Genomic DNA, 12,195 nt, shown 5'->3' on the forward strand with positions numbered 1-12,195 from the left:
ACTCGGAGAAATGGCCGATTTAGATCAGGTTTAGATTGGATTGCAGGTGGGCATTTCGCAGATCATATGATTAATGTGCACATGAAGCATTTATTTAGAATGGTGTATACTTCCTTGGAAAGGACACTACAAGAAGGTTCATGAATCGATCACAGAATCACTGGTCGGGCAGCGTAAGACAGCGCTTGTTGGGGACGATTCATGTAGGAGGCACTGTCCCTGCGCACCTGTGTTTTGTCAGTATAGACAGGACCCGCTCCCCATATAACAAGACTCCTTAGTTGTATCAGGTTTATCACAGAATGTGGAATGCTGATTTTTGCACAGCCCTATCTTCCCGTCACATGTGATCCATCCTATTCTACACTGACAGGCAGTATGGGGTATGGCGGGAACAGTGATTTTACAGCCAGCTAACCATTTATAGACATACTCGCAGTGACATCTGTCAGAATATCCTTCACAGTCACCAGCCCCCTGGAGGCAGGTGCCCAGAGATGTATCTGGGTAGGTACAAAAGAACGCATCGGGTTGGACACACTTTCGGATTTTCCCTACACAGGTCTTCTTGTTGAGTATGCAGGTGCAGGCCTTGTTGCGCGGGGGCGCTGCCGCTATCACACAGCCTCCGTTTTGATAAACACAGTTGCACGAATCAACGGCACGACGGTGGAGACCTGCAAAGCAGACACGGGTAGAATTGAGTTAAAGAACAGCAAGGAATGTACTTTGCATCCTACAGTATCTCAGAGTTGCAATGTTCTGAGTGTCGCATGCACACTCCATCAAGCACGCAAGCGGCACAGACGGATTGGTAAGATTTTACAAAATGAATAAAATCCCCATTTGAAATAGCAAGTGCAGGATAATTTTAGAATATATTGAGCACCTCTCCCTTAATTTAATAAAGTATAGAAGAAAAGGGTCACACCAAGACACATGAGACACGCAACTCATCATCAGTCATCTAACAACTTCATTGTGGTTCAGACACCCTTAAAAGTACACAGTAGCAAAGCATCACTGATAACACACAGGCAATGTGCATGTTCAATAAAAAAGATACAGGGTTCACTACAGTACAAGTGGGATACAAATGAAAGTCGTATTGCATCTGGATACAATAGAGCACAAGGAGGCAGCTTCATACTGAGACAATGTCCAGGAGCACAAATACACAATTCACTACAAGCACCCATTTGAAATAGGTCTTGAACATGGCTCATCTCTTTATGATAGGGCACATTAGAGTGACTCCTTGCTATTATAAATTCCAGGAGGGCAAAAAAAAAAAAAAAAAAAAAGGATCAGCTCTATAAGCGCCCACCATGCCAACAATGATGTCCAGCAGTACATCCTATTTCAGAGGTATTCAGGCACTTTTATGATGTAGGTTATCAAAAAATATATAGGGCCTTATGTACGAGCCCCTTGCGCCTCCGGAACGTCACTTTTTGTGATGCTCCGATGGCACAGAAGCCTGCGTGTTATTTATCAAGCAGCACTAGGCCACTTTTTCGGGCTTAATGCTGTCTGATAAATACCAGTCCCTTTTTATCGACTCCAGCACCATGACGTACCAGGAAGGCACGTTTGGTTTAGGAGCTTGATGCATAATAAAAAACAAGAATTGAGCACAGAAAATAGATGCTTTAATAGTTAAGTGCAGGCAACTGTTGCGGCAGGATTAATTAAACAAGTAGGAAGTGTTGAGCACAGCAAATGAATGTATAAAAACAGAGCACTGGGAGCAGAGGAGGGAGAGTGTTGAATAGGAAACTGTACCAGAAAGGTCTGAGCAAAGGAATCGGACATTTGGAGAGATAAACTTTTGAAAGGACAAAAAGAGCACAGAAAGAGCAGTACGTGTGTTGCAGGATTCAGTGAACATACACATAGGAACATCTCAGCGGAGGGAATGGGCACACATTCGGTACTGGAAACGTAATGGAGAGAGGAGAAAAAGAAACGAGCACAGGATTAACTGATGACCGGAAATGGGAGCAGGAGGGCATGAGTGCAGCTACCGGCACCGGAAGGGCCAAATAGAGAAAACTAGCACAGCCTTACTTACATGCGCGCACAAGAAAGATGAACAGAGGAACTAGGTGAAAGACAGATTGAGTACTGTATACCTTGCAGAGAGAGCAAAGAAAAGGAAACGAGCACAGCAAGAGCTCAGAAACAACAAGCTCTGGGCATTGCAGGGGGCGGGGCAGCCGAACCCTTTGAAGTAGCTCACGGCCTGGCGGCCGTGAAAAAAAAAGCAATTAGGGGGGAGGAGAAGGGAGGCCTGTGGGAGGGAGGCTGATGGCATTGAGGTGGGGAAATGCGCGTGCTTGTGATCGTGAATTGTTGGAAATCCGCAGAAATTCGCTTGATCCGCCTGATGGTTTGAGCTCTTGGTTACACTGCGGGATATTAATAGGCGAGCCCTAAACACAGTTTAGGTGTACTTTGAGAAGTAAGGCAGACATTTTAGAAAGGTAGCCAAGTTGGGAAAACATGGCAATCTCCTCTCATGAAGAGTCATGTCACACTTTTAGGCAGGGGCTACTGTCATCGACAGACATGTAGAGAATACCAAAACTTACAGTAGGCCCACTGCTGGTCATTGTTTAGCTTTCTTGTTTGTCAATCTAATATATTTGCTTCTTATGCAACAATTTTCCTTCCTCCTCTTGTTATTCTCCCTCCCGTGGATCTTTGCTTTTTTACATTCATTTTTATTTTGGATATTTGTAACCTTCCACAGCTTGACATCAAGGAACTTCTTTTTTCCTCTGAGCACCCTATGGGAGTGCATGTGTGTTCATGCTCTATCCCACACATCCCTTCCACCCATGCTCTCCTGTGTTACTCCAGCTCTCCTTTCCCAAAGCACAGCAACAGCAACAGCGACTCCCCAGTGTTTGACTAAAAGCTTTATGAAGCTGGTTTAGTTGTATCCCCTGTGTTCGCAACTAGTTGCATTTATTACACTGGGGAAGTGCAGGATGCTGCACTCCAACTCTGCTAGAGATGTTGCTTCTTCCACACTCATAAATCATCTCACTGGGCTGCTGCAGAGCACCAATTGGCCTGAGACTTTATTCCATTTTGGAGCCATGTGGAAAGTAAATTAGGCTTGGGAAACTTTTTTTCTTTGAAGATGCACACTTCCCAGTGCTTAATTTGTGCCGGTGCTTTCCGGTGCTTAGCACCGGCACTTAATTGATAGGGCCGGGTCTATGACTCTGGCTGGCACAGTGACGCTCGGTACATCACATTTCATCTATTTTGTTTACCTAAAGTTTGTGCAGCCGGCGTGTTTTGCTGATCTCCCGACCTGAGCTGAGTCCCCCCCCCCCACCCCCACCCCCACCAGAGGAAGAGATTCCTGCATTACCATTTACCTCCAATTGCAGAGTACAACAGTCCTGATATAAATACATTTTAAATGTGCTGAAGTTGGCGCGCGCACTGCGCTCCGCGCCTCACCAGCTGGCGGCCCTGCCTTAGAGGTTCCAACGTCACGTCCGTCAGTGTTGCCAGTGCCTGACCCTGAGTGCCACTAAATTGCCTATAGGTGGGCGGGTCGAAATTTGGGCTGGATTTGGTCAGGATTGGGTAGGGGCTGTGCAGCTACGGCAACGTGCGCAGATTTTGTTTATTTCACATTGCCACTACAACGCCCCAGCATAACCATCACAGCGAAAGCAGCAGCACAGCTCTACTTGACCTGCCATCGTCAACGCCAAGTCGGCCTGCGGAGTGTTGAGGGCAGCTGGCAGCCTCGATCAGCCTGGCGGGCCTGCCTAATCAGGTATTAAAGGCAGTGCAGGCCCGCCGGGGAAGCCAGTGTGTCGTCATCGTGTCCCGAGTCCCTGCCGCCCGGCCTACGCTACGCCCACAGGTAACGACGATGTACGGTACAGGGGGCCGCTGGTACTAACTTTACCTACAGCAGTGCTGCTACTACTACAACAGCAGACTGTGGTTGCCCAGGCCCAGCCTGTTGTATGGTGATTTCTCCTTCCTCTTTCTTCCTCTGCTCTCTAGCCTGTCTTTGTGGAATGTTGTATATGTCATGGAATGTTGGATGGGTGAACTGATTCAGTTGGTGACTGAAGGCTGAGCTGCCAGGAGGGGCATATTTACAGAGATACTTACTGGCCTACTTTTCTATCCTGGCTTCAACATCATACCTATGTAACTCTGTATTACAATAAATACCTACTTGAAACCTACCACCTCTGGACCTTCCATCATTGCAACACAGCCATTTTCAGGCTTCATTGAAATTTGGGGGAAATGGAAATGAGAAAATAACTGGCTGAAGTAGGGCTCACTGTTTGTGAGTCTGCCTGCCAGTTATTTCTAATTTCTGATGGAATCTGCGGGGCCGGCAGTCCGCCTTGTAATTAATTCCCCAGCAGTAACACCCCAGGCCGGGTCCCTAACACTGCATACACACAATCACCGATCGTCCTGACCTAGGTTGATGGGAGGAGAGAGAGTGCACGCGCGTCCCAGTGATTCCAGCAGCTTTTTCCATGCTCCCATTCCTCGTTGTGCCCCGAAGCCTTCAAGCCGTCCGCCTTGCCTTCTGTTATTTGGCGTTTAAGATTACAGCCTTCTGGTCCCCGCTGCCCCCTGCCTTTGCCCCTCAAAAACTATTAGCTCCAGTCCACCTAGCCTCTAAAACTTGCTGACTCGAGCTAAGCCGTTATGGTTCGAGGCTTGGCTGCTGCGTTCTCAGCCACCCTGCTTCTTTTGTGAGTGGGTGGGGGTCTCTCGATTGTGAGTAGTGGGGTGGGGTCGGGAGTATCTTGGGAGCGCACTGGTGCGCGGAGGAGTCAGCTACCAAAAGCACGCCTACTGCTGTTGGCTACCAGATTCCCTCATCTGGGACACTGCCGAGGTCATATCACAGAGTAATGGGGAGGATTCCACAAGATGAAGTTATATGTATACGGGTGCATGCGAAACCCTGTTGAATCAGGCATTGTGAGGTGTGGTAGTGCACAGTGGTGCTTAGTGGGCGGTGTTTCAGGCTGTTGGACAAGGTGCTAGCGAGGGCAGAGGGGGGCTGTGATTGTAGCTGCAGCATGCAGAGGGTATCAAAGTGGTGTCACTGGGGAGTCGTAGTGGCTTTGGATACTCAGAGTATTCTTGAGTTAGAGTGGGCTGCTGGGTCCGTAGTGCTGGCTGGTCAGCATTCTGGTTGGCCTGGTTTCCATTTATCTCCCCCTTTACGTGTTTGGCGGTGGCCTGTGTTTACTTCGCCACACTTACCTGTACTCTTACCTCGAGCTTCTCCAGCCGAGTTGATTTGTCATAAAAAACAAATCACAAAAGACAATGGGAAGAAAATAGGGACAAATAACATCGCCTTCTAATTAAGCCGCCAATGCCTGCGCTTATGTAACAGGGAATCTTGCGGAAAAAGCGAGTACAACCTCTGCCGTGTCGTTTTCCTCAGCTCCTCCCATCCCACTTTGATCTTGGTCATACATTTAAATAATGGTGTGGCACTCAGTCTTTCCTTTTTCTGAGGTTGATAAAATTAGTGCCATTGAGTTTGAATTACATTTTTAATTAGGTGTTAAGTCCCACTCTGGTGAGTGAGTATGTGCTTTGCAAACACACATGGTGTGATAAGGTGACAGACATGTATTTTAATCTTTTATGTTTTTTATTTCTTTTCAATATTACATAGTCATTGTTCCATCTGTCCCACCTTGACCAGTACTTTTCATACTCGTATCGATTCCCATGATCTACTTTCTTTCCTTTGTCCCATCTTTTTCCTTTCCTTTCTCTCTTCCTCAGCAGCTCCAGCCTTGCTGCCTTTCCTCTTTCCATTCTTGCTTCCTTACACCCTCATTCATTCCCCATCCATCCTTCCTCCCTTGGTGCATTTCTTTCTTCTTCCTCCATTCATTCCTTACTTTCTTCATCTCTTCCTTAATGTCTTCCTTTCTTATCCTCAACCCTTCCATCAGCTTTTCTTCCTCTTTTCCTTTTTTCTTTCGCTTCATCCATTGCACATCGTTCACTTCCTTTCTCTCTATATCCCTTCCTTTATTCCTTTCACATTCTTTTCTTATTTACTTTTTCTTTCATCCATTACTTACTTATTTACTCATTGCAGTACTTCCTTTCCTGCCTTTGTTGCTGCTTTCTGTAACATATTCCTTCTTTTATCCCTTCCTTTCTCTTTAGTTTGTAAAACTGCATCAAGTCCTCAAATGACCTTTACTAAAGATGAATTTTGAGATTTACACACATTCTCTAATTTGAGTTCACTTTTAGGTTATTGTCACAGGCTTTCGATATTTTATATTATACTATGTTATGTTGGTTTGTATAGTGCACTAATAACCAAAGAGGGTATCCAGGCACTTGGGCAGGTATGTAGATGAGAGGCCCAAATTGCTTATGTGTCTTAAGCTTCTTGTGGAACTTAAGGAGTGAGGAAGTGGCTTTGATGTGTTTAGGCTTGAGGATGTGGGTGGAGCGATAACGGAAGTAGGTGGGACCACAGAATGAAGTGGGCAAGGCCGGGGAAGTGCATGTGTCCTCCCAAAAAATTAGAGCACCTGCACTTAATATTTTACAAATTAAGCACTGACACTTCCTAATCCACGGGCTCAGACAGCTCTTATGTTCTTTTATGTACCTTCAACCTGTTGTGGCCCTCTTGGGTCTCTGAGCTTCATGATCAGTAACTCCATGACATGTGTTGGTCTTCAGATGTGGCTCTGGGCAGGGTTCCCTTTCATACTGCAGGTTGTCGTCCTGCTTAACACCAGTCAAAGGCAGGTGTTGAATCCCTGCTACTAACGTGCCTTATTGCGTGTTTTTGGCTCGCATCACCGATCTGGCTGGTCGTTGAGAATATCGTGAAGTGGTGTTTTAGTTCGTTTTTGCACTGGAACGCCTACTCTGCATATCATTAGCGTTAGTTGCCACTGTCATCCATGGCGGTGTTTTATGCAGCAGCTATAGCTGAGAAACTGGCGATATAGGCAGTTTGCACCAGCTTGGGAAAGGTGCGTATAGTCTATCACCACTTTTGCCGCTGAAGTGCTAATAACTCAGCAATGAGTCCTTGAGAATATGCACCTAGGTTTCCTGTTTAGCAATTACTGTCCACAATTATGTATGACTCCATACCAACTAGAGTTCCCTCGTGTGGTCTTTGTACCTGGGTTTCAATGCAACCTTCAGTGGTTTACGGAGCATCAAGAGGAGGCACGTGAAATGGAAGCCCACTCTCCCCGTAACTATTATCTGCCCATCTCCAGGTATCAGTTTGAGACTATCCTTAAGAGTATCTTGACTCTAAGTCTCTCCTACCCCTACAAACCAAATACTATGAAACAACAACGCGCAGTCGATGGAATCTCAACACTGGACGAAAAGGATGGCCACATTAAGTAAGCGCCACAGTGCTATACTGTTGTTAGAGGTGATGAGAGATGCTGGTCCAGAAATGAAGAAATGCATGGGTTACGCTGCAGCCTGGTCCAACTGGGACTACTGATTTGGTTTCATGGGCTGACACACAGCAAGAGCGTAACATCTCTGGATGTTGCAGAACTTTCCTGTAGTACACACACTGTCATAGAAATATATTGTGGTGTAGCACAAGGATGCATGCTGTAAAAACTAAAGTTGTCGTCTGTTCGGTGAGAATTGTTTTTTGCTGTACAGCTTTGACACTTTGGTTGCAAAGTAGCTTTTACTTTGCTCATTATAAAGGAAGGGCCACACATCCCAAAATGCAGAGGATACCTCAGGACAGGAGAGGGACCCAAACATATCTTGAGACATCTTAATAATTGTGCACATTCACATCCACGTGAGATGTGCCTTCACTTAGGATGGGTGGATGGCTAGATAAACCTTGCTTTATTGTTTCAGTACTGATGTTCCATAAGCCCAAGGGCACAAGTGCTTCCCTTTTAACAGGATGGCATGCCAACCATGTCAACCAGCAGCATGGATGTGTGCTGAACATGATTATGAAATATCCAAAGTGCTTGTGCTCATCAGTAATTCAGCACAGGGAGAGCTAAGCTTTCATCATACAAAGCTGGATGAGTGTGCAGCCTTTACCGTGCACAGAATCAACACGAATATCGTATCAATATTGTGCAGTATGGGCAGATGCACGTTTAGTAGATGGTGTGCACCTCTGCCCATCTGTGAACTGCCCCCCTGCTGGCCAGCTTCTGCTTTTCCTCAAATGCCTCTTCTCGCCCTACTTGTTGCTGACAGTACTTCCATGATGTTCACTCCCCTTTTAGATTAAACTAGACTCTTTCTTTCTGCCACAAGCATTTCACTGGTAACATGTTTTGTGCTCATTGTTTTGCTTACTTCATGATTTAGCCATGTTTACTAAGATGTCTGCTAGAGTGCCTTTGGAGATGTGCACCTCAATTCAGGAAGGACCTCAAGACCCGGCTCTTCGACTGAACAGCCGATACACCCCCCTCACTCAGCACCTTGAGGCCCTTACTGGTGAATAGTAGCGCTTTACAAGAAACCTGATTGATAAACAAGAACTTTTTGAGCCTATTGCGATTTGTGAAAAGTAGCTACAGAAATCTGAAGATACCAAAGTGCCACTGAGCAGCCAATTCTATATATTCAAGATTATTTTTAGCAAATCATTCCGTGATTTCTGAATGCAGATGTGCAGTTGTCCCATGGCGCTCCAGCCGTCTCAAGGTTTGATCCAGTTGACATCTTATTGAAGTAAGCTGTGCGGCCCTGATGAAGCCCTGAGATTCTGCACACACGCTCTAGCTAACGTTTCGCAGCGCTAACCTTGGTGAACGAGGAACACGCAATACCATTGATCAGCTAATAACCTACCGATCTTCCTGTGAGATGAGTGTGCATTCACAGAGCACAGAATCAACACGAACATTGTAGCAAAGACTCCCATACCGCCAAGGGAAAGCACTGAATTCCTGAGGGGAAAAAAATACAATGATTTAGTCAATTTCTTCCAAAAGACATTGGAAAGTGACTTTTTCCCCAAAACCCTTTTACCACTTAAAAGATGTATATTGGATCTCAGAGTTTGACAGCGCACAACAATTTTCTGCTTTTCTAGCTGACTCTTACTGTATAAATGCCTAAATGTACCTCATTCACAATTAAAGATATGGCTGGCAAATATTTTATAGCGAAGATCGCGCAAAGGCCCGCATCCCCAATCACTCAGAATGGCTCCAACGCCTCTGGACATCCTTGGAATGGGACGCATCTCCTTGAACCTAGCAGGGAAGGGCCCATCCTACGGGGAAATCTGGCAACACTTTTTGGCACTTCTCGCCCAAGACTTCCGAGAGCTGCCCTGCCCGAGCTCTCTTCGCCTCCTCCACTTGAGCCAACCTACGGACAACCCTTGAAATCACTATACTGATCACCCCCAGGTAACAACTTTTTTGACGCACTAGAGACAGGAACCTCTTTCTTATTTTGTCTTTCCTACTTTTCTTTTTCTGACTGTGCTTTGGGGACAGGGGTGGGGGGGTGGGATGTTTGATTTTTTTTGGGGGGGGGCTCTTTCTTCTTGATTGGAAATCCAGACATAAGCATAACGGGCCCTGCATGGCTCGGTCGGGCAATCTGGCCTCTGCGAGGCGCATGTACAGTTATCATCTGGTGGTTTTCTAATGAAAAAGATTTAAACATAAAGTGAGATAATAAACATAAGATGACATAAAGATGGGCTTTGGTTCTTGATAGCTCACATTGACGCTTGATAGCTTTCGTATGTTTTCTGTTGCACAATGTTAGGCCAGAATATGATGACGGCTCATGTCACGTGCACAATCACTCGGAGACGTGGAGGCCAACTCAGTATCCTTCACCCCGGTCGCGCCAGACAAAAGGTGCCACCACTCTTAGTCCTGCTCATACACTCTATAAATCACTCGGATATTTCCCAGTGATAAGCATAAATCAGCCTCGAGCCCTAGGCTCGTCTCAGTTGCCCAGAAATATAAGAGTATCTTAGCTCTCTCTGGAGGCCTACATGATGTAATTATGGCTGAATACATCAACGGTCCAGCGCACTGTTTCACTATAATAAATAAAACATTAATTTGCTAGCCTCCGGCTCAAATGGGCGCTCAGTGCTTACTTGGATTCTCACCTGTCGGAAAGAGAAATTCAGCTGGCGAGGATCACAGGAGCTGTCAGGAAGGAGAAGGCGCCTCAGCACAATGTTTCAAGATTTCGCCAGATGACGCTGCAGGAAAGACCAGAGCTCCTAGACCGGCAAGAGAGTTTGAATAGAGATTGGTTTCCACGGGGTCAGGCCACTCTTTATAGAACGCTGCCACGCCCAAGATCAACGCCTCCAGGGCAGCTGGGACTTTAACCTTCAACGAATTGCGCAGGAAATAAAGAACAGAGGGCATTCTAAACAAAAGAAACACAATACTGGCAACACATGTTGCCTCATTCAATGCCTTTGGCTACCATATGCTGTTTACCACGGAGTACCTCAAGTATGATGGCAGCATGGGGTAAGCCAGAAGGGAGTGCACAAGCACCACTGCTTGGTTGGGGCGGGCCCTAGACCGCGCACCGCCGCAGCGCCGACGCAGGGAAACTTGTCCAGCGCCTGTTTGCTCTGTTTTCCCATCTTGACCTAAATAAAGGATACCATCATCTCGAGCTAGGAGAGAACTGCAGATATATTGTAGTGTAGTTCCTATTATCCCAATAGGCTCTGCGCATTGGAATAATACCTTCAATAGTATAGGCCTAGACCAGACGTTAACTAGGTCTACTACTGTCGATATTAGACTTAAAGTTTTGGGTTTGCCAGCTAGCTCAGAGTTCACTAGAAACTTTCTCGAATAGGCAAGGAGGAGTTGAACCTCCCTGGATAGACAAGAAGGGATTTAGTTTCTGACAACCATAGAACATGACAACTTTGCTCTCCCCTAATCAAGAGTGTATCTCTAGAGTCGTGTGAAAACAAAAGGCAATTTATTTTACTCAGTCAGTACGTGCATTCTTAGTCTCACCAGATTGTAGAGAAAAGGAAGAGACGGGCGTGTTCAATAAAAGATGTTATTTATTGATCAGTCTCTTTTCTCGTACAAGAGAAATGGATCGATATTATTGCAATACTTATGGTTAAGTAAAGTGCATACATTAAAAGCAGAAGTATAAAATAATACTGTAAAAACATTGATATGGTTTCTAAGCCATATGAAGGTTTAAAATGAATAAAATATATTACATACACATACATTTGACTAATCGTACTCAACTGGTGTTTCTAGTTACGCCTACCCCGTGTACCTGACCTAAGCCTAATACGTGGGCGGGAATAGAAAGTTACAGTTTAAGTTAAGTTTGTTTTGCCAAGTGACTGACTAAAGAATTCTCTGCGAGGGGTCATTCAGTTCTGTACCTGGAATCTAGGATGGATGAGGGATGGTATCTCTCGTCTCTGGTCTCGATATTCCAGGCTGCCTGAGAGGGCTACCCGGAAGCGCCGGAGCTGGATTTCTCGGCAGGAGAAAAGACAGCGTCTCGTTCTCAGCGCGTCAAGAAGGCGGGGCTGCGCCAGCGGGGTCTGCTCTGGGCTTCGGCAAGTCTGGCTGCTCCGTCCTCGTCACCACCGCGTGTGTTTGCATAGGGCAATATCGGTAATATTTATACCTTTAAGGTGCCGAGATTGACGTAAGGATGGACATAGATACGTCAATAAGGATGTCATACGACCAGGTCGTTAGCACATTCTTTTGCTGAAGTTCTCGGTGAAATCAAAACAATGGCCGCAGGGTTTGTCCCAAGGTGTCATAGGTTTGATTTGTTTTGAGAACTCCGTATGCCTTATCAGGGGCTGGAGGAATATCGCTTGTCTAATTAGATGGCAAGCGTTATGACCTAATCAGATAACACGCTCCTGTGCCGTAGTGTGGCTTTATCAGATAACGGTTCCTGCATCATGGGGGTTTTCTGCCTCATGGGATGGCTGCAAGTTAACTTGTTAGTTTGTTAACCAGAATAGGGTCAGGAATAGGGGGATCGATACAGAACCTATAGGAATACATCACACCCACTCCACGCTAACTATGGACATATTTACTAATCTATGCATAGTAAAACATACTGTAGAGTATCGTGTATACCTTACCACCCCAAAATACATAAATGCATTTTGAA

At 45.8% G+C, this 12,195-nt stretch overlaps 1 protein-coding gene across 1 annotated transcript; it reads right to left on the reverse strand.

Moving 5' to 3' along the window:
* Nucleotides 1–237: 237 nt before the first annotated feature.
* Nucleotides 238–10,187, reverse strand: LOC144762181 (uncharacterized). The gene is made up of 3 exons (XM_078647338.1): nt 10,151–10,187; nt 8,872–8,969; nt 238–677 (listed from the first exon to the last, which is right to left on the reverse strand). The coding sequence occupies exons 2-3, from the start codon at nt 8,942–8,944 to the stop codon at nt 238–240; spliced, it is 513 nt and encodes a 170-aa protein (XP_078503464.1). The 5' UTR covers nt 8,945–8,969; nt 10,151–10,187.
* Nucleotides 10,188–12,195: the final 2,008 nt, after the last annotated feature.

The sequence above is a fragment of the Lissotriton helveticus genome, chromosome 6 (assembly GCF_964261635.1).
Source record: "Lissotriton helveticus chromosome 6, aLisHel1.1, whole genome shotgun sequence".
Taxonomy (NCBI): Eukaryota; Metazoa; Chordata; class Amphibia; order Caudata; family Salamandridae; genus Lissotriton; species Lissotriton helveticus.